This window comes from Phyllobates terribilis, unplaced genomic scaffold, assembly GCF_046119375.1.
Source record: "Phyllobates terribilis strain yellow unplaced genomic scaffold, ASM4611937v1 Scaffold_5__5_contigs__length_657084704, whole genome shotgun sequence".
In the NCBI taxonomy this organism is placed as follows: domain Eukaryota; kingdom Metazoa; phylum Chordata; class Amphibia; order Anura; family Dendrobatidae; genus Phyllobates; species Phyllobates terribilis.
The window spans coordinates 610,601,883-610,624,913 of record NW_027362765.1 but is presented as its reverse complement, the minus strand read 5'-3'; the positions used below and the strand labels follow the sequence as shown (position 1 = coordinate 610,624,913).

At 42.6% G+C, this 23,031-nt stretch overlaps 1 protein-coding gene across 2 annotated transcripts in view; it reads left to right on the top strand.

Moving 5' to 3' along the window:
• ADK (adenosine kinase) overlaps positions 1 to 23,031 on the top strand; it is a 355,225-nt gene that overhangs the window by 182,443 nt on the left and 149,751 nt on the right. For both annotated transcript variants that reach the window (XM_073686078.1, XM_073686077.1), the window contains exons 5-6: positions 19,414 to 19,586; positions 22,303 to 22,411. In XM_073686078.1, the coding sequence (XP_073542179.1) occupies positions 19,414 to 19,586; positions 22,303 to 22,411 (282 nt within the window). The remainder of the gene's footprint in view (positions 1 to 19,413; positions 19,587 to 22,302; positions 22,412 to 23,031) is intronic.

The window sequence follows — 23,031 nt, the reverse complement described above, 5'->3', positions numbered from 1 at the left end:
CACATACCAGGATTGGATGGTGGAGACAGGATGGAGGCTGCCAAATACCAGCATGGGAGACCATATACCAATAAAAATGCTCGCCACCTGGGCGTAGAACGGGTTCAATAGCTAGTATATTATAACAGCAAATGGATCCCAAATTGAATTTATATTTTCTAGGTTATTATGGATCGAGGCAGTCAGGTGTTCCACGAAGTGACCAATCTTAATATGACTGCAGATATCTGCTCTGAACAGGCGATTTCTGAAAAAGGCAACTCAGCGAGTACAGAAGCAGCTTAGTGCATTACCAAAGGTGTCAAATCCTCAAGAAAACCCTGTGTCAGAGACCAGTATGGAATGATTTGAAGAACAGAAGATATGTTGGAGCAAGCCTACATGAGTCACAATGCCAACATGTGTCTGCTGTAGAACTATTATGGCTACCCAAGAGAGTTGCCTTATGATATCCAGCTAAGTGATGATTTTCCTATTTCTTTATAAGGAGTTCTTCGGTGCCCTAGACCAAATGATTAGCCATAGGGCATGCATGTCTAATTCTGGCCTGTGGGCCAAATCTTGCCCTCAGGGTGGTTATATTTGGCCCGCGATACCAGAACCACCACCCCTATGTGGTGCACATTGTTCTGTATGGAGGACTATGTGAGGCACATTGTTCTGTATGGAGGACTATGTGGGGCACATTGTTCTGTATGGAGGACTATGTGGGGCACATTGTTCTATATGGAGGACTATGTGGGGCACATTGTTCTGTATGGAGGACTATGTGGGGCACATTGTTCTATATGGAGGACTATGTGGGGCACATTGTTCTGTATGGAGGACTATGTGGGGCCCATTAGAGTATGTTCACACTGTGCGTTTTTGGTGCTGTTTTTTATGAAAATTTTCATTAGTGTTTTACAGTACCAGAAAAGTCTATGAGATTTCAAAAATCTCATGCACACTAAATGTTTTTTTTTCCTGACTGATTTGTCAAAGTGTTGAATTTTTCCAGAATAGAGCATGTCACTTATTTCAGTGTTTTTCACCCATTGAAAGCTATTGGTAGTTGAAAAAACAGGGGTATCAGTTTTTGCTGCATTTTTTGTGAAAAAAACAAATACAGCAGTAAGTGAAACACATTTATTTTTGTGATTTTCCCAAGTTTACCATCTTGTCTTGGTTACTTGAGATGGCAGTTTGGATTAGTTCAGTTTAATTAAATTAGTGATGCATACAAAGTAAACATTGGCTGACCAAAGTGTGAGATTGAAGAATATATTCAATCTGGTCAACCAACCAATGTTTACTTTGTACTTATCCCTAATTTAATTAAACTGTACCAATCCAAACTGTGGCTGACCAAGGTGTGAACTTGAACAGTGCCTGAGCAACTCAATGGCATACCAAAGTAAACAGTGTCCTACACCCTTGGTCCAAGTTTTTCATTTTGGCCCTCTGTGTGTTTGAGTTTGACATCCTTGTCATAGAGGGACATTGGTAGTTCTCTCCCTAAGCAGGATTCCCACAAGGCACCAGAGCTTAAAGAGGTTGTCCGGTACTTTTTTTTAAGTTGCCCAATGTATTCAGCTTGTAGGCATAAGTATCTCTGTAAATACCTTGTGCTGCAGATAATGCCTGTGAGCGGCGCCATCACTGGCCGCTCACAGGCATCACGTGATCCCCGGCTGCAGCTGGCGCTGACATCCCCTGACGTCACGGCAAGTCCAGGCTGCAGCCGAGGGTTCCTCTTCCGCGTTCCACCGGTGGCTGCTGGTTTGTAGACGGGGTTATTTCCGTGCGTTACACCCGGCATCCACCGCGCGCTCTCCCTCTCCCCATTCATTGGGAAAGCGCGCAGTGGATCCTGGGTGTGACGCGGGGAATAACTCCGCCCAGAAGCCACCGTGGGGACCCAGCGGTGAGTCACGCCTCACTTGTCGTGACATCAGCGCGGGGTCACGTGATGCCTGTGAGCGGCCACCGATAGTGCCGCTCACAGGCATTATCAGCAACACAAGGTATTTAAAATATACTTATGTCCACATGCTGAATACATTGGGCAATTTAAAAAAAGTACCGGACAACTTCTTTAACAAATGGGGTAAGAATTAAGACGTTAGTTGGAACTATAAGTGACAGGAATAATAGATCTTCCTGGCGATATTAATTTGGCCTAGGAACGTGTGAGATTTAAGCTGTCAGGAAAGTCAGAAACTAGACGACCACGAGAGGCTCTCGTTGTCAGGACTGATTTCAGTACATTTTCATTTAGAATTCAGTAGGACAGACTGAACAGCTCAGAGAAGCAGTTTGGGGACCTTAATAATAAATAATTTTATTTATAGAGCACCAAATTCTGCAGCACTTTACAATTAAGCGGGGACCTGTGCAGACTATATCCGACATTACAAAGTAACACACAGTTCAGCAATTACAGGAGGAGTGAGGGCCTCGCTCGCAAGTTAACACAATAGGTAAAAAGAGCTTGTCATGTATGGTCCAGCAATCATTATAATAAAAAGGGGCATTCCAATAATGCTGCATGATCCGGTTATGAGTCAGTATCTAATTACAGTTGCCAAGTGCTATTGGGTGCACAGAGGATGTGGAGACCAGATGAGTAGGAGAAACCAGATTCTGTGGAAAATATAGAAAGAGAAAACGAGCAAGAGTTAGTTTAGTGAGGTGGTAGGCTTGTCTTAAGAGTTGTGTTAATAAAGCAAGTTTAAAAATGTGGGGGCTAGGTATTAGTCGTATCGTCTGGTATATTGCATTCCAGAAAATTAGTAAGTCCAAAAAAATCGACCAGCAGAAGGGCTTGCAATAAAATCCATAAATTTATTGTTGAATTCTTCGTGCAAGCTTATGGACCATGCAGTAAAACAGGTAAGCTGAAATATTAACACTTTCATATTTGAGAAAATTAGTTCAGCACGATAGAAGTCTTGAAGATGGAGGTTGAAGGTTTGGATTATGGAGATTGTTAGTCTTAGATCAGTTGCAGAATGGAGAGCACATGTAGGTTGCTAGACAGAGATGAGGGAGGAGATTAGGGTGCTGTAGAACTGTGGAGAGCTTTGTGGATGAAAGATAAGTTTGTATTGTACTGAATGGGCAACCAGTGCAATAACTGGCACAAGGGTGAAGGCATCAGTGTAGCGGTTGGACAGATGTACATTCGGTGGAATTGGAAAGGGGAACGTTTGGTTAGAGAGAGACCGATCAGTAGAAAGTTGCAGTAGTCCAGACGAGAATGAATAAGAGCGACAGTAAGCATTACTGCAGTTTCAAAGGTGAGAACAGTTCGTATTTTGGATATGTTTTTAAGATGCAGATAACATGAGCAATTGATAGTTCTGTGTCAGATATTGCCCCCAAAACAGCTAGCGTGTTACTTGAGAGTTACCACCCAAGGCAATTGGAATATCTGGTAGAGGGAGGAAACATAGGCAGTTCAGTTTTAGAGAGATTCAGTTTCATGTAGAGAGAGGACATGATCTTAAAGACAGCGGACAGACAATCCCTGGTATTATGTTTTAAGATTGGGGGGGTGGGGGGTGATGTCAGGAGAAGAGATATAATTGGGTGTCATCAGCTTAGTGATGATACTGGAAACCAAATCTGCTGATGGTTTGTCCAATAGCTGCGGTGTATAGAGAGAAGAGGAGGGGGCCTGGGTCTAAATCCTGAGGAACCCTGACAGGAAGGGGAAGAGGAGAGGAAAGGGCCGACAAAAGATACAGTGAAGGAGCGTTCAGAGATGTAGGAAGAGAACTCGGAGAGAACGGGGTCCTTCAGGCCAATAGAGCGGAATATAGTGAGGAGGAGCTGGTGATCCACAGCGTCAAATGCTGCTCAGAGACCCAGAAGAATCCGGAGGGAGTAGTGGCTATTAGATTTTGCTGTTAGAGACTTTAGTGAGGGCAGTTTCAGTAGAGTGTAAACAGCGGAAACCAGATTATAAAGGGTCAAGAAGAGAGTTATCTCAGAGATGGCAGAATAAGTGAGAGTGAATCAAGCATTCCAGGAGTTTTGAGTTGAAGGGAAGATGAGACCGGTCTGTAATAAATATATATATATATATATATATATATATATATATATATAATATTTTAGCAAAGGGTTTATGACTGCGTGTTTGAATGAAGAGGGAAAGATATCGGAAGAAAGAGAGCTGTTAAATATTTTTGGTAGGTGAGCAGTTATAGCCGGGGAAAGGGATTAATGGAGATGTGAGGGAATAGGGTCACAAGTGCAGGTTGTAAGAGCCGGGTAACTTCTTCCATAATAGGTTCAAAGTTGGAAATTGAGCTTACGGTGCAGGAGGGAAGAGGATCCAGGCTGTGAGTGAATTGTGCAAAAATGTCCTGATGGACATGTTTGATTTTTTTTCTTGGAAATAAGTGTCCAGATGGTCAGCGCCGACTTCTCCTCCTTGAGACCATGTTTACACGTTCAGTGTTTGATGTATTTGCAAGCCAAAATATGGTGAAAAATGCAGAAGTAGTTACGTGTTTGATACTTTTTCTCTGATTGTTCCACTCCTGGTTTTGGCTTACACATACTGATGAAAAATACTGAATGTGTGAACGTGGCCTGACACACAGCACCTTTGCCAAAAGTCACACAGCATAGAGCCGGTCAGTCCAGCAGAAGGAGGCGGCACTGTGTGGGGAAATGTACAAGTAAAAACAACCCTGCATGACACATTGTAGAAATGCAAATTAGTTACCATGGAAACTGCTGTGTTGTCAAGGAAAAAATGAGCATTATATATTCTATCTTAGAAACCAGCAATGTTTTGAGGTTTTTTTTTTCTCCTGTGAAATGAACAGTAGTTGTCATTGGGTGTTGTATATGCAGTAATAATTAATGCTGCTTCAGTATATTATTGTATATGACTTATTTATGGCCACAGTTGAAATTTGGGGGAATGATTTGCATGTGTGAAAATATCTATCTAGTTTGAGTTATTCTTTTATACTTTATACAATTTTTATGTAAATAATTTATAAAACTTTTAATAACATATATTATAGTGTATTTTCTACTAGGCAGCAGAATGCCAGAAAATACATCTGGTAATCAAGGATATTTTAATTAACAACTACTGTGACGTCCTATACAGTCATATCGACTACTTAGGCTCTATAAAATCATGTGTACTATAGTTGTTACTGCCTTTGATGTCCAGAAATAATAAAAGAAAAAGTTGCCAATGTGACCAAGGTCTCTGTTCACCATAAACCTCCTCTCATTAGCACTGCCTCTTGGCTTGATTGATGATGCTCTTGCACAAAGCAAGACTCCTGGAGCCCAGTGGCGCACACTCGGTGTACGGGCTCGTGCACACCACGATTTTCTCATACGAGTGCTATTCGTGGTTTTCAGGGATACAGGGCTGTGCATATGTTAGATTTTTTATTTTTTTTTTTAACCTCGGACAGTGTTACCCACAGATAATATCGGAGACATGCTTGATTTTGACCCAACTGTCGGAGCAAAATCGCCAATGCAAGTCTATGGGTCCTTGAAATAAAATTGGGCCACACTCGGATGACATTCAAGTGCGGTCCAATTTTCACATACTGACAGAATGGAGAAGGAAACTTTTTTTTTTCTTTTCTATGTCCGAGAGAAACTGATGCCACTGATCAAACTCTGATCAGAATAGTTGGACCATTTTTGTATAAAGTGGAGAAACTGGTTGTGTGACCCTATCGCTCACCTTCTTTACTTCTGACTGTAAGGGCTGCACGCCACAATCACTGGTGTATCAGCAGCCGCTTCCTACTCTGACTGGTGTAACAGTGTAAAGAGCAGCCCTTACTGTCAGGAGCATTGTGGGTATGCTTTTGGGCTCCTGGAGTGCTAGTGCACATGTGCGCTTCAGTTAAGGCAGTGCTCACTGTGGGCAACTGATTCATCATAGACTTCTCTGGATACGAACACTTTCAGCCAAGACGCTGCAAATTACAGCTCAGCAGCATCTGAAACTGATAGACTGATGCATCAACAGCTGAGCTGTGATAGACAGCATTTGGAAGGAGAGGTAAATGCCCCCAGAGAAGATTCTGAAGATATTCCTAGTTGGTCTATAAGCAGAGATTTCACATACTGTGCTCCAAAAACAACCAGTGTGAATATCTCTGCATTGGAGTGACGCAGCTCAAACGGAAAAAAGCAATAAATTAGTAGCTCTAGGATTTTTGCAAGCTGTTTGACTAATTTTTTTGATAAAATGACATGCCCTCTTTTAAATAATAGCAGCTATTCTACACAACGCCAAAAAATGTAGACATTAGCAAGATTCTGTGACCCGATGTGAACTACTGTGATATGAAAAGGATCAAGCGCCATTTAAAAGGGATTCTGTCCTCCGGTTTTTGCTAACCTATCTGAGAGCATCATGATGTGGGGGCAGAGACCCTGATTCCAGCAATTTATCACTCACTTGGCTGCTTGCTGTAGTTTTTATAAAAATGACTGTTTTATCTCCTACAGATCTATCAGTTCTCTGAATGCTGAGCTCTGTATAACCCCATCCACCCCACTGATTGAGCAGCAGGGTTACTAGTCCTCCAGTGATAATCTCCTGCTGATAAAACAGTGATCTTATCAAAACTACACAAAGCAGCCCAGTAAGTGATAAATTGCTGAAATCAGTGCATCTGTCTCTACATTATGCTGCACTCAGATTAGGTGGAAAAACCTGGTGACTACGTGCTAAAAAGTCTTGGACTTGAGCGATTCTGCCTGAAGGTACCGGTTGCTCACATGAATAGATGCATAAATGTCACAAATAAGAAAAAATAGTGTCAGTCACCGGTCTTATAAAATCCAATGTCTTTATTAAACAACACAATAAAATTGGCTGCAGAGAGGGAAGGAGCACAGCAGAAGGACGACTTATCTATTACTATGTTTATGTATTGCAACAGGTAATAGATTTAGTTTTGCTGCATCCAATTCTTTTTTTCCTTAATTATAAATACTGTGTGATATGTTAACAGGTGTCTAAAGGCAGTTAGCTTATTGGCCTGTTCACAAGGGCTAACAAAATCTGTGTGGGAAGAACCAGATTTATTACAGGTTTTCTGTTCCCATATTGCATCAGGGTCTCAATGGCATTTCCTTACTCCCGCCTCACCCCATTTGCATGGGAAGATATGTCGTCAATAGCGATGATTTGTCTCCTAGCATAAACAATCTAATCACCCAACGAACAAGAATTTTGTTCATATACTGGGTGATCAATGGCATGTTTACATTGGCCAAAAATTCAGAATAGCCTGTGTAAAAGGGCTTTAAAATGGGTTCTCTAAGCAAAAAAAAAATCCCCCAAAAATATTTAAACATCCGTTTGAGTTCCCCAACATCCCCTGTTATCTTTATCTATATATAATATTTTTTAAGCTTTATTTCAGTCCATTGCAGCCATCCTTGTGGTCTGTTATTGTTTATATTCTGAACTTCCTGCAAACCCGCTCTATGCTTCTAGTCTACAATTCCTAAGAGACAGTGCTCTGTGACTTCTATGCTAGACCTGTATCCACACAGACCTATCCTCAGTGTGCGCTCACTCATCCTATAAAGTACCATCTTGAGACTCCTATATAGTCTCAAGATGGATAAGGTTGCAGTGATGTCGCGACTTGCATCATGACCTTACTGTGTGCACTCTAGGCCAGGACCTTTGGCCGCAATTCGGCACGAGACGTTCCTGCAGATGTTCAGGGACATCTAGGCCTAGCATGAACATACCTGGAGTTTGAGCTTGCAGCAGCGGCGGTAAGTAGAGAAGCAAAGGACCTTACAGGGAATAGTGAGCAGCAGAGGTGAATGTTGAAGCAATTATTATTTTTTGTTATTTTTTCCTACATCCTTACGTTTTCTCTGGGGTCTGTTCAGGTCAGATGACTAATGTCTTCTGTATTTTGAATGAAAACCTACGTCTATGGGTTTGCAAAAAAAAAAAATTGTCTACAGTATGGATAAATCCATATAGCGTCCGATTTTTACAGATACATTGGCATTATCAACAAGCAGTAAAAAACAGTTTTTGGTCTTGTAAAGTTTTATTCACTGCTGATGTATAAAAACAAATGCCATACAGGTCGCCTTCGGTTAGCAATACAGATGAAAATTTGTACGTCTTTTCTGTATGAAAATCGCTGGTGTGAACTTAATGTGCTACTGCAATCTTAACTATTAAAATGGAGAGTAACCATAATTTTAGTTTCTTATTTAAGATATCAATAGTACACATAAAATATATTACAAAGTTTATTTTTATCAGAGCAATCTGCTTTTTTTATCCTCCTGGTCTAATCTTTTGCTCTTAATTCATGGGTAAAATCTGTCTTCATTGAGTACAGATTAACCCATTCCTGAAGTAGGAAATGACAGTTGGTTCTCATAAAGTTCCATGAAGAGGGGAGGGAGGGTGGAAGAGGAGCAGGAGGCATAAAGACATTCTGCTGCAAGTTTTAAGTTTTCCATAGAACTTTGAGCACAAACTGTCATCTCTTATCTTAGTAATGAGAAAATTTGTATTCACTGAAGACAGATTTTATTTTGGAATTGATAGTTTTGAGAATGAATGAGCAGTTCAGAACAAAGAAGCAGATTTCTCTGATGTATAATAAAGTTTTATTTTCATGTGTGCTATTGATCTATGGAAAAAAGAATTAAGAAGACAGTTGCGCTTTAAATGTTCTTTCACATGGGCTTTCTAAGGGTATGTTTATACTGCGTCTTATTCCAACATTTTATTTTATATATTTAACCAAAAATGCTTCAAAAAGCATTGATCAAACACCCAGAAGAATGGACCTACCTTTTCAATTTTAAGTAAAAACAACTTGCTGGTAATATATTCAGCCTTTTGTGTGTGTTTTTTTTTAAATTCTTCTGAATTTTAAAAAACCGCCAAGTGTTTAAAAGAAGTGACATATATATTGTTCAGGCAATTTCCACTAGGAAGATGCTCAATACTTTGTTATACAAGTCAATAGGAAAGCTTAAAAAAAAATGACCGGAAGTCGCATAAGTGGTTTTTGCGCTTTTGCAATCATGCTGAAAAATGCTAGCTTTTTCTCAATTGAAATTGGTTCCATAGACTTTGTATGGAGGATTTGATGAACTTTGCTGGACTCTCTTGGACTACGTTGCATTGGGTGGGCTACGTTGGACCTGCGTGGGATTTTTTTTTTCTTTTAATAAAGTGGTGAACCAGGGAAAGTGTCGGGGAGTGTTTATTTAAATAAAGTGTTTTTTAGCTTTTGTTTTTTGTGTGTGTTTTGTTTAATACTAGGTTAGTAATGGGGGTGTCTGATAGACACCAGTCTCCATTACTAACACCAGGGCTTTTTGTCAGCTGTGTTTTTGGACATTTCACAGCCGACCTTAACCCCAAGCACCATTACCCCGATTGCCAATGCAACAGGCAATCGGGAAAAGTAAAGGTGAAGTGACTCACCCCCTGGGCCATGTTGCAGTGCGGCGCACGTGTGCGCGGGGGGGGAATACCCGGAGCCGGATCCGATGGGGGTTGTAGTCCTCGTGGCGGTGACCCGGTCCGCGCCCAGGGTGGTCAAACTAAGTGGCGTTATTGATATGATGGTATTAGTGTCCGACTACGCCACCCGTTGAATGCGGCTATGAAGCCGCCGCTGCAGGGCAGTCCGCTGAGGCCGGTGGTACGGATGTGCAGCGTGGATGGTATAACCCCCAACGGGAGGGGTATAGCCTCAGGGCAGCTGATGAAGCAGGAATAGATGATAGTGGTAGTGGTGGTGTGACAAGGAAGCTCAGAGACGTGCAATTGCAGTTTTCACAGCTTTACTCACAGTTCAGTTCTTTATCAGGTCCCTTGTGTACAGCTAGGACCACCCGAGCCGTGCTGCGTCCACCAGGTGCGGGACTCGGCCAACTCCCAGGCAGTTCCAGAGCGTGGTCCTGAGCTCCCCTCTCTTCCTTTCTACTGGCCGTCCCCACCAGGGATCCACCTTTGTCTGGCTCCCTCGGGCCTTCTGGTGGTGAAACCTTTCCCGGCTTCCCTGACCCTATACGTGGTTTGCCTTCCTGGTGGATATGGCGAGGGGTTGCGCCAAAACTTGTCCATGACCTCCGGTTCCTGGCTGAGGATATTTGGCCTCCACCAGTTTGGGATCCGGTACCCTGTTCTGCCAACCCTTCACCCGTTAGCTCGTGGGATCTCAGGGTTCCCTCTTCCCTTGCGTCTCTGGGCCTCTCTTGGTGTTCCTGTTTCTCCTTCTTCTTTCTCTCTCTCTCTCAGGCCTCCTCTCCAGGCCTGGCTCTGGAGCTGGGCCCAGACTGAGCCACAGCTCCCTGTCAGCCCTCTCTGGCTGAGCTCCTCTCTAGACTCACCCGGACTGGACCCTGATCTAAGATGGTGCCCACCTTTTATACTCCCTTCTGACACCTGAGCCCAGGTGACTAGCACCCAATGGGCTCCTACCTATGCCCAGAGTCCCTCCCCTCTCTGCTCCTACACCACTGGGATGTTCCTCCCCCCTCCCCACTCCAGCCAGGGACAGAAGCTGTCGTACCTGCACATCTATCTGGTGGGAGTACCGTTGGTCTGTCCCCCGGAAATGGGGTGAGTGTAGTGTATGCAGCCTACTGAGCTCTGTTCCACGCTCCATCCTTACCCGGGAGTGGAATACCACACCTCTGGTTCGAGGTGCAATACCCCTGTAGCAGCCGAGTCCTCGGGGTGCTACAGAAGCACCAGAATTGGAACAACTCATGTGATGCTCCATTCTGGGGCGGGTGCGGGCTGGTAATTTTAAGCTGGGAAGGCATGGACCTTCCAAGCCTGATAATATCAGCTCTCAGCTGTCTGCTTTACATTTGCTGGTTACAAAAAATGAGGTTGGGGACCCCACATAGTTTTTTTTTAACTTACAGTACAGACCATAAGTTTGGACACACCTTCTCATTTAAATATTTTTCTGTATTTTCATGACTATGAAAATTGTACATTCACACTGAAGGCATCAAAACTATGAATTAACACATGTGGAATTATATACTTAACAAAAAAAGTGTGAAACAACTGAAAATATGTCTTATATTCTAGGTTCTTCAAAGTAGCCACCTTTTGCTTTGATGACTGCTTTCACACTCTTGGCATTCTCTTGATGAGCTTCAAGAGGTAGTCACCGGAAATAGTTTTCACTTCACAGGTGTGCCCTGTCAGGTTTAATAAGTGGGATTTCTTGCCTTATAAATTGGGTTGGGACCATCAGTTGTGTTGTGCAGAAGTCAGGTGGATACACAGCTGATAGTCCTACAGAATAAACTGTTAGCTGCTTTTTTTCTTGCCAGAATACAAACTCTAAGTAAAGAAAAACGAGTGGCCATCATTACTTTAAGAAATGAAGGTCAGTCAGTCCGAAACATTGGGCAAACTTTGAAAGTGTCCCCAAGTACAGTTGCAAAAACCATCAAGCGCTGCAAAGAAACTGGCTCACATGAGGACCGCCCCAGGAAAGGAAGACCAAGAGTCACCTCTGCTTCTGAGAAGTTTATCTGAGTCACCAGCCTCAGAAATCGCAGGTTAACAGCAGCTCAGAATAGAGACCAGGTCAATGCCACACAGAGTTCTAGCAGCGGACACATCTCTTCAACAACTGTTAAGAGGAGACTTTGTGCAGCAGGCCTTCATGGTAAAATAGCTGCTAGGAAACCACTGCTAAGGACAGGCAACAAGCAGAAGAGACTTGTTTGGGCTAAAGAACACAAGGAATGGACATTAGACCAGTGGAAATCTGTGCTTTGGTCTGATGAGTCCAAATTTGAGATCTTTGGTTCCAACCACCGTGTCTTTGTGCGACGCAGAAAAGGTGAACGGATGGACTCTACATGCCTGGTTCCCACCGTGAAGCAGGGGGGAGGAGGTGTGATGGTGTGGGGGTGCTTTTCTGCTGACACTGTTGGGGATTTATTCAAAATTGAAGGCATACTGAACCAGCATGGCTACCACAGCATCTTGCAGCGGCATGCTATTCCATCCAGTTTGCGTTTAGTTGGACCATCATTTATTAGTCAACAGGATAATGACCCCAAACACACCTCCAGGCTGTGTAAGGGCTATTTGACCAAGAAGGAGAGTGATGGGGTGCTACGCCAGATGACCTGGCCTCCACAGTCACCAGACCTGAACCCAATCGAGATGGTTTGGGGTGAGCTGGACCGCAGAGTGAAGGCAAAAGGGCCAACAAGTGCTAAGCATCTCTGGGAACTCCTTCAAGATTGTTGGAAGACCATTTACGGTGACTGCCTCTTGAAGTTCAACAAGAGAATGCCAAGATTGTGCAAAGCAGTCATCAAAGCAAAAGGTGGCTACTTTGACGAGCCAAGAATAGAAGACATATTTTCAGTTGTTTCACACTTTTTTGTTAAGTATATAATTCCACATGTGTTAATTCATAGTTTTGATGCCTTCAGTGTGAAGGTACAATTTTCATAGTCATGAAAATGCAGAAAAATCTTTAAATAAAAAGGTGTGTCCAAACTTTTGGTCTGTACTGTATTTATTTGGTTAATCCATGTACAGTAAGCTACACAAGCAAGACACAAATTATATATCTCACGGATATCTATCTACCTACCTAATATCTTTCTATCTCCATCTTAGCATATCTTTAACACATAAAAAAATTTAATTTCTATTCCGGTGTGTGTCACATGGACTGAGCAGTGATGAAAAAAGTATGTAATCCGTGTGCGTGTGTTCGATACATATTGTCATCCGTGTTGCCAGAAAAAAACTGACATGTCTACGTGTGGGTCACACAATTTGTGTGAAAACATGGACATGTCCGCAGCCCCATAAATTATAATGGGTGTGCATGTTTAAGTGTCTCCGGTATATGTGAAAACTGACTTGTATCGCCCTCTGGGCTCCACCCGTCAGTTCTTGGATCACTTTGCCACCTGGCTTCCTCACTGTCTATCCTATGACATTCCCACTCTCATCATGGGAGACTTAAATTTCCTTATTGATGGTCCCCTCTCCCAATCTGCCTCTCATCTACTTTCTCTAACCTTCTCATTCGGCCACTCACAGTTTACTAACTCTCCTACGCATGAAGGGTCCCAACCCGTTACATATAGAAAGTCCAAGAATCCAGCACTGAATTTGGTGAATTTATTTACAACGTGAAGGAAGTGTACAAAACGTTTCAGTCGTTTATACCTTCATCAGTTATATACTTTGGTTCAATTTGATTCAAAACATATAGCATATGTGTATCCGGCTTTTTGTTTCAAGCATAAGATTGTACCTAGGGAGAGTGTGTGCCTATGGCAGCCCGCAGGGTTGCAACTCCTGTTGCTACAGTGACTAGACCGTCTCCTATGCATGAAGACGGGGAATACCTTGGACTTAATCTTCTCCCGACTCTGCTCAGTACGTGACTTTACGAACTCCCCTCTCTCACTCTCTGACCACAACCTTCTTTCCTTCTCTGTCAAGAAAGGTCTCCTCACCCGAGACATCCCCACTTACCACTCTTATAGGAATACACCTACCATTAATACCCAGCTGCTTATAGACAATCGACACTCCTTTTTAGCTCACATCTCCTTTCACTCCTGTCCAGACTTATCAGTGTCACACTACAATAATACACTGCAGAGTGCCCTGGATGAAGCTGCACCTGCTACACGCAGAAAGACCCGACACAGACAACGCCAACCCTAGCACACGATGCAAACACGGTTTCCTAAGCGTTGCTCAAGGTGCCCTGAGCGTCAGTGGAGAAAATCGCTTTTAGCAGAGCATTTTATCCACTATAATTTCATGCTCAAAACTTATAACTCTGCCCTTCATCTGACCAAACAATCCTACTTCACCACCCTCATCACTTCTCTAGCTAACAATCCAAAACGACTTTTTGAAACTTTACACTCACTCATCAGCCCTAAAGCACAGGATCCCATCACCAACCTCTGCGCTGAAGATCTGACCACTCATTTACTAGAAAAAATCAACCGCATCCATCAGGACATTTCTGCCCAATCTCCTCATTGCCTAGATCCCCTTCCCTGCTACATTTCAAGCTCACTTGCCATCTTTGATCCTGTTACAGAAGAAGTTGTCACCTGGATCCTCGCTTCTTCTCGGCCTACAACAGTGACCCTATTCCCTCACATCTCCTGCAGTCACTCTCGCTGGTTGTCACCACTCACCTAACTAAAATATTTAACCTCTCTCTTTCTACCGGTATCTTTCCTTCATTTAAATACGCCATCATAACCCCTTTACTTAAAATCCCTCGACCAGAACTGCACTGCTAACTACTCACCTGTCTCTAATCTTCCCTTTATCACTAAACTCCTGGTCCACTCTCTTCTAATCCGCTGTCTCTCAGATAACTCTTTCCTCGACCCTCTACAATCTGGTTTCCGCTCTTTACATCTATTAACAGCTAAATCCAAAGGTCACTGCTCTCTGCTGATTCTCCTTGATCTCTCTGCCGCATTTGACAATGTGGATCACCTGCTCCTTTTCACGATGTTCCGCTCTATCGGGATCAAGGACACTGTTCTCTCCTGGTTCTCCTCCTACCTCTCTCACCGCTCCTTCACTGTATCTTTTGACGGCTCATACGTAGCATTTTTGATGTGTTTTCACAGCGGTTTTTCCTCCGGGAAATGCATCAAAAACGCTCGGTAAACGGTCTGCCAGCTAATGCAATGGCAATCCTGATGTGCTCTGCACGTGATGCGGAAATTTCCGCTCAGGATTGGCATTGCGTTTTAAAACGCAGCAAGTCCTTTGTATGCAGCGCTTCCTTAAGGCTTCCTGTCCATTGACTTTAATTGAACCGCAGCAAATCCGCAAGTATAATATTTATACCTGCGGATTTGCTGCCATTCAATTAAAGTCAATGGGCTGCAAAAATGCTGCATAGAGTGGTACCCGGGTCACCTGGGGACGACTACTACTCCCATCATCCTACCGCCGGTCACACTGATGACAGCGAAAGCAGCACAGCTGAGGGGAGTAGTAGTCTCCAGAGCCAAGCCAGGACTGCGCACAGTGTAAAAAAAAAAAAAAAAAAAAGCACTATGCTCACCTGTCCAACATCCCCCGGTTTCCTCCCTGTTCTCTTGATGTGTTCAGGCCGGCGGTACACTGCCGGGAGCTCGATCGCTCCCGGCAGTGTACATTACTGCGCTGCCAGGACCTAGGGTCACGTGAGCACTTAACTGAAGATCAACTGAGAGCTCATGTGTCCTCACTTTACGTCACCGGTTCTGTGTGGGAACATTCCTGAGAATGTTCCCATGTATCACTGATACAGTATGAGGTCACCGAGGCTGATCAGCTGATCTTAAGCTGATGAACCCAAGTGACCTCACTCCTGCAGCAGCAATGTACACTGACAGGAGTGATTTTACACTCCTGTCACTGTACATTGCTGTCTTCTATAGCAGTGACATTAGTGATTGCTGATGTCTCTGCTGTGGAAGTGACCCGGCTCGCCGAGGGGCAATCTGGATTACGTCATGATGACTGACAGGTGAGGGATATGGTTGTTTTTTATTTATTTTTTATTTATTTTTTTTTACAGAAGATCAAGGGATTCGGGGACTGGACGTAAAATATATTTTTTAAAAAAGTGTAATTTTATTTCATTAAAATACTTTATTCTGGCTGTGTCTTTTATTGAAAAAGCGGCAAAAACTTTACTACGCAGTTAGTAATGGGGGCGTCTTGTAGCCACCCTCCATTACTGACCTGGGCTTCACATCATCCGCCAATACAAGGCTGACATGAACCCCAACCCCATTACCCCACTCACCACCGGTACAGAGCAGTGGGAAGAGCGGAGGCTAAGCGCCAGATTTGGCGCACCTTATGGATGCTCCATTTCTGGGGCTGGTAAGGGGTTGATATTATTAGCTGCGGAGGGGGCTATTATCCATGGCCCCTTCCCTGGCTATTATTATCAGCCCGCAGCTGTCTGTTTAGCCTTTTCTGGTTAGATTTTATAGTGGGACCCTACGTCAATATTTTTCTGGGGTCCCCCTGTAATATAGGCAGTAAAGGCTAAGCAAATGGCTGTGGGCTGATATTAATAGCCAGGGAACATTTTTGGCTAATGGCCCCTTCCCTGGCTACTAATATCAGCTCCCAGCGGTCGGCTTTCCCTCTGCCAGTTATAAAAATGATGCAGGAGCCCACGCCATTTTTTTTTTATTTTAGTCTCTGTGCCCATGATTCAGATTTTAGCAGCGCTTTGGACGCATATTTTTGCTGCGTCCAAAACATTGCATTCTATTGAACGCCGGTAAATCCGCATGTGTTCACTGAACCATGCATATTTACCACATTCAATACATTCTAGTGGTCACATTTCTGTTACAGAGACTAGCGACTCTGCAAGAGAATTTGACATGCTGCGGTCCTGAAAGACGCGCTGCATGTCAGTGTCCACAGGTGATTCGTAGCCTCTGATTCACGCATAGTGGATATGGGATTTCTAGAGATCCCATCCACTATACTATAACATCTGGATGCTGAGGGTTTGACGCTGTATAAACACGCAGCGTTAAACCTACAGCGGCTCCTGATAATGGGCACTTATCCAAACTCACCCGCAGCATCAATTTCTGTCAATTTCTGTAGTGGACACGCTAGTCTCCGCTGCAGGTTTTGACCGATTGAAGTGTCGTCATATGCGGTGGATTCACATGTGCCAACAACAAAAGTGCGGCATTAGAACACCACATTTTGGACGCTGCGAAAATACGTTGCATCCAAAGCACTGCTTGTTGCTGTTCGTGGGGACGTAGTGGCTAACAAAACTACTGTGAGCTGTTAATAATAGCCAGGGACCATGTTTGCCTAATGGCACCTTCCTAGGCTAAAAATAGCTGCTCTCAGCTGCCCCAGAAATGACATGAATGGGAATGCTAATGAAGATTGGGTGAATGAGATTAGCTGACACCTACCTCTTTTGTTTGGTGATGACAAGGTGTCAATCAGACCCTTTCATTACCAAACCTAATTAAAGTAGAGAGATAAATAAACACAGAGCAAACACTTTATTTGAAATACAACCGCCACATTCTTAAATTAACCAATATACTCACCCCAGTTCTGATCGTAATCCAATGGTTAAAGCAATGTCCCACATTCCTTTTCAGATAACTTTATCTCCAAAAAGCATTCATTGATTTATAAAAACTCTTCAAAATCTCGGCAAAGCCTCACGTTTTTTTCCCAGCGTTTTTCCTGTCAAGGAGATGCAGAAACGCTGCAAAAATTTCTGCTTCAAATGAATGTGCGCACATACACTATGAATTATTGATTTAGTAAGGTTACAATGAATATTCATAACAAATCAGCTCTAATTGTCAGTGCCTGTGCCCTGTATGCATTCTGTAGGATTTAGATCTAATCGAGCTGTTCACCTCTCTGCGACCCTGGACAATACCTATTATTACTAATGGAATTTTTTTATGTTGTACAGAAAACAATTAATGTGTTCCTACCGTCTCTTCAGTGTGCCAGCAAATTTTTTCAGCTTTTAGTTCACCCTGAAGATTGAGTGGATAAGCTTTTGGGCTGTAATGAGAGCCAGGCTAGTTTTAAAGTATCTCCTCCGGCCCCCTCCTCATCCTCCGCTCTATCCCTGAGTATTGTTTCATTAGCAGGTTTTTGAGGCTCTCTGCTATAGTTAATTCCTTCCTTCTGCTTCCTTGCTAAGCAAAGCCTTCTCATCATAAAAAGCTCATCGCCTGCACCTCCCTTGTGTAATGTTGAATAAATTGAAGCAAAATACGTCAATTAGCATGGGAGCAAAGCTGAATGGTAATCTAAGAATATGGCTAGTTTGTATTTATTTTGTACTCCTACATACTATGTATTAGAGGCATCTATCCAGAATCGTATTATTTTCCACAAAGCAGATTAAATGTACTCGTATGGCTAAGACTATTCTCATGCAGCCTAAACTCAACGTATTGTTTCTTTTTGTACCTTTTGTGTCTTTCATGTCTATGCCTCTCTGTGGGTGCTTCACTGTACGTAAGGTGTGGGAAAGACTAAGTGCAACACGAAGGGAAGAGGGGGAGGAAGCCCAAACACTAGGGAAAAGGGGAGTGGAGACCCTAGGCAGATCTAATATCACCCTGCCTACCCTGCAGTCCCTATATAGGTTCCACACCTATCGCCGAGCAGGACCCTAGAGCTTGGCCCTAGATAGGGAGGGGTGAGCACTGGTCAGGCCCCACTACAAACTAAAGACAACAAGGTAGACTAACAAAGGAGATTAACTTAGCTTGAGCAGACACCAGAAGAGTAACACCAACTGTCCTCCAAGGGCACCAGAGAAGGCTGCTAGTGCTCCAAGCCTGTACATGGAAGTATCACCGTCAACTGCCTAAAAGCAAACAGAGTTTTTAACTCCCATGCATGGGTATGTCGAAACATCAGCAGGAGGGAGGTCACCGCTGGGTCTTAAAGGAAGAAGGATTAAGAAGGTGTCTGCAATGCCAATTGCAGTGACCTTCTACAGCCAGATCCAGAGCGACTGTCTATTACACCTAACACACCCGTGACATTCACATAGCTGAATGCCCATATACTATCTGCTAAAACGACATCTTCCAACAGCACTTGCTCCTCCTCAGCTCTGCAGACGATTGTTTGCATTGTGTTGAACAGTAGTGGCTTCTTGTTTTTGTTTTTTTCCCCAATATAACAAACATTTACCTTTTTATTAAATTTTACACAACAGGATTTTTATGCCCAGTAATCATCCATTTGAAACAGACCCAGTAAACAAAAAAACTCGATCTAACTCCGTGATGAAAAGCTAGGTAGGTACTTTAAATCTGACCGGTTCACATTCACATCAATGATAAAACAAACGGATCCTAATGTAATAATTTTTTTTTAGATGGACAAAAAAATTTGTATCTGCACTACTTTTTTGTCCTGCTATAAAAATAAAAAATACCTGATTGCTGGATCTGTGTGTTAAAACATTTGATGTGAATGTGATCAGGTCGGATGTAAAGTGCATCAGCTTTTCTTCACTTTGAGACGGTTTACTGTGTCCGTTTCATGCGGGAGATTACTGGACGTGGGAACTCTGCCTGTCATGTTGTATCTTTTTGTTTTTGACTTCTGATAAACACAGAAACAGAATAATTCTATTCTTCCACGTGATACAAAAAAGGAGCCATTCCTGTTTCATCCCATTAGAAATGTCATTTTGGCTTTAGGAAAAAAAAACACCCAAATACCAGTACTTCTGTTTCATTTATCCGACTCTGAACTGGACTACTTTAGTGTTTTGTATAGGAATATCCTGTTATGGAAACTTTCCTTTGTTCTACATTAAATTTGAAAATCCCTCTTTTCTTCTATTACAGTGGATGATCCAGAAGCCCTTTAAGGTGGCCACTTTTTTTGGATGCATTGGCAAAGACAAGTTTGGAGAAATCTTGAAAAAGAAAACTGAAGAAGTACACGTTGATGCCCACTATTATGAGCAGAGTGAGCAACCAACAGGCACCTGCGCGGCATGTATCACTGGGGACAACAGGTCAGTCATTGCAGTGATATTGAGAACGACTTCTTTCAATGTCTGCACATTATTTGTACTTTGTTTCAGTTCATATTGCATTGAATGTGGTGTAAGCCTCCGCTCCTCAAGTTGTAGACTTTGTGCTGAGGCAGCATTTATTATTGATCAATTACTGATTAATGTGGTTCTCAGTGGACAAGTTGCTATCACTTTAACAAACTTTTCATGAATCAATTGTACAAGTGAAGGTAAGAAACTTGGCAATTTCCCTAAGGCCATGTGTGTGCGCATAGTGTATATGGTGAGTTTTTTACATCAGTAAGCCAAAACCAGGAGCTGGACAATCATAGTAAAAATATAATAGAAACACGTCACCTCTTCTGCATTTCTCACTCACTCCTGGATCTAGCTTACAAATACTGAGATAAAAAAGTGACCAAATACTGATATTGTGCTCGGGGCCTAATACGGGACAATTGTTTTTTTCACTTATTAGCCGCTTCTTCTCTTCTCCTTTCATTCTACAATGATTATTCACCTCTAAAATCAGCCTTTAAAGCGGCAGACATGAGACGGATTTTCAGCTTTGTGTGGTCACGTTACAACTGCTGCCAATAAAAGTCTATGCAGAGGGGGTGGGAGAAGGTAAAGGAGCAGCTTCAGAGAGAAGAGGCCAAACAGTGCTGCAGCTTTTAGTAATGTCCTTTGTCACCCAGGCCTTAGCGCAGTGCTGGCGAACCTATGGCACGCTTGCCGGAGGGGGGCACGCAGAGCCCTCCTTAGGGCCCGCGCGCCATTGTCGCAGTACTTGCACTCCTGTATCGGGCCCGGCCATTGTACTCAACGCTGTAGATCTATTACAGGTATCAGGGCATTATCCCAAACTTTACAAGTAAATATCTCCACAATGGAGAGAGGAAAAATTAAAAAATGGTGAGGTGTTGATGGACAAAGCCTAAGATATGTTATGTACTTGCATTAAACATGTTCTGTGTTTTCACTGATGTGCTTTAAAGGGATGTGTTATCAGAAAATGATCAGGTTTTTATATTGTATTAGATCATGATATTTCACTTTGTTAGGAAAGGACATAAAAGAAGAAAAGTCCCTAAATAGGGACCAAGACAAGCGTACATTATTTGTGTATAACCTGTAATATCAAAAATATACTGCTAAAAGTTTAGTCAAAAGTCACAACTTATTTTAAAGAATAGAAGTATAGAGCGACAAACAATAGGTTAGTATTAGTGTTGAGCAAGTATGTTCTGTTAACCCTTTCGCCGAGTATGCTCGGGCCGAGCTTCGAGTATTTACAGCTGCTCGGTGATATGGTTGAATCGCTCCTGTGTGTATGATTTGCGACTGTTTGACAGTTTTATTACATGTGAGGAATGTCTATTTCTTACACATTCCTCACATGTAATAAAGCTGTCAAACAGTTGCAAATCATGCACATGGGAGCGATTCAACCATATCACCGAGCAGCTGTAATTACTCGGAGCTCGGCCCGAGCATACTCTGACCAGAACATACTTGCTCAACACTAGTTAGTATACACAATAGACATGCTTTTCTAATCGCTTATAATTACACTTGTCGAGGGCATAACGGTCCTTTGTATGGGGGTTAGAGTTGAGTTTTAGGATTTCAGAAGAAAAGTCTCGAATAAGGCCCTTATTATGAATCAAAAACATGATAGTAATCAATGGGATTGTTAGTATTATATCCATAAGTAAAAGGGTGGTCCACCAGAAAAGTCAGTCGCTGAAAATCCAAAAGAGAAAATCCAAGATGAATAATTGTAATCCAGAGTGATGCTTACTCTTCTTTAAGCAGCCACATGGACATAAGACTGCAAGATATTGGCTCTGACGCACTGATTGTCTACAGCTGGGCTTTCTGTGAATGCTCTAACATAAGCTAAAGTCACTGTAGGGTTAAAGGGAATCTGTCACCCCCTGGGACCTATCAGACCTCTACTATGGGCATACAGGTGATAGAAATGTAATTATATATACCTACCTGTATGGCCCATATTAGAGGTCTTCTTGCTTTGAAATATCTTTTTATAAAATCCATTTTCCTAGGCTTGGCGACCCGCCTGCCTACTTAATTTAAATATTCCACCCCTCCATGTCACAGGGCCCTGTGACGTGCACTCTAGATCTGCACATTACACACATGCGCCTATAACTTAAGGCACTTTTTTTTTTCTCTGCCCTATTTTACCTCTGTGCTCTAGTGTGCAGGCGCCGGGGAGTCACTGTGACTTCTGCTCCAGTGACCCCCGGCGTGCACAACAATAAGGTTTGGTCCCCGCTACCTTCCGGCATCTTGATAGTTAGGAACTATATTGTATATATGTATACACGTGTATACATATATAAGGGGAGGAAGGAAACTGTGACCATCACCTATTGTGAATGAGGCAACCGGTGTCATTTACTGTGTATATATTAAGACAGATGTTATCTTTCATTGTAATTCTACACATGATGATAATGAGAATGCTGAAAAGTCATTTGTACAGAACCGGAAACTAGTATTCGGCTTAGGGGCTAGTGTACAAATTGCTAGAGTTCAGAATTCTATTTAATATGGATAGTATTATGAACAATTTAAAAATAAAAATCCATTTAACATAAAAACCTGATGTAAACAATGACATTCCCTTTAAGGTTCAATGATTCTTATTGGTTTCTCCAAAATAAAGCTTGATTTGTATTATTTTCAGGTCTCTGGTCGCAAACTTAGCGGCTGCTAACTGCTATGATAAGACAAAGCACCTTGACTTGAAGGAGAACTGGCAGCTGGTGGAGAAGGCAAAAGTTTACTATATAGCAGTAAGTGTTAAGAAATATTCAATTTGTGCTTAAAAGGAATATTTCATAAGGAAAATCCATGTTAAAAAGGTTAATTATTATTCTTATTTGTGTCAATTCACCTGTATAATTATAGACTTGTAATGGTGTTGAGTCACATTTGTGGGTTGAGAGCTTTTGTTTAGAGATCCTCGTTCCCTGCAACAGCGGAGTCTGAACTCACTTGCTGCGCACCTCAGTGTTTAAAAAATGGTACTGTCATCTGTGTCCTGGATCAGTGTGTCATCAGTGTACGGTCTATGTCTGTTTTTACCATCAGTGTGTCGTCAGTGAATGTTCCCAGTGTCCCTTTTTACCATCAGTGTGTCATCAGTGAATGTTCCCAGTGTCCCTTTTTACCATCAGTGTGTCATCAGTGAATGTTCCCAGTGTCCCTTTTTACCATCAGTGTGTCATCAGTGAATGTTCCCAGTGTCCCTTTTTACCATCAGTGTGTCATCAGTGAATGTTCCCAGTGTCCCTTTTTACCATCAGTGTGTCATCAGTGAATGTTCCCAGTGTCCCTTTTTACCATCAGTGTGTCATCAGTGAATGTTCCCAGTGTCCCTTTTTACCATCAGTGTGTCATCAGTGAATGTTCC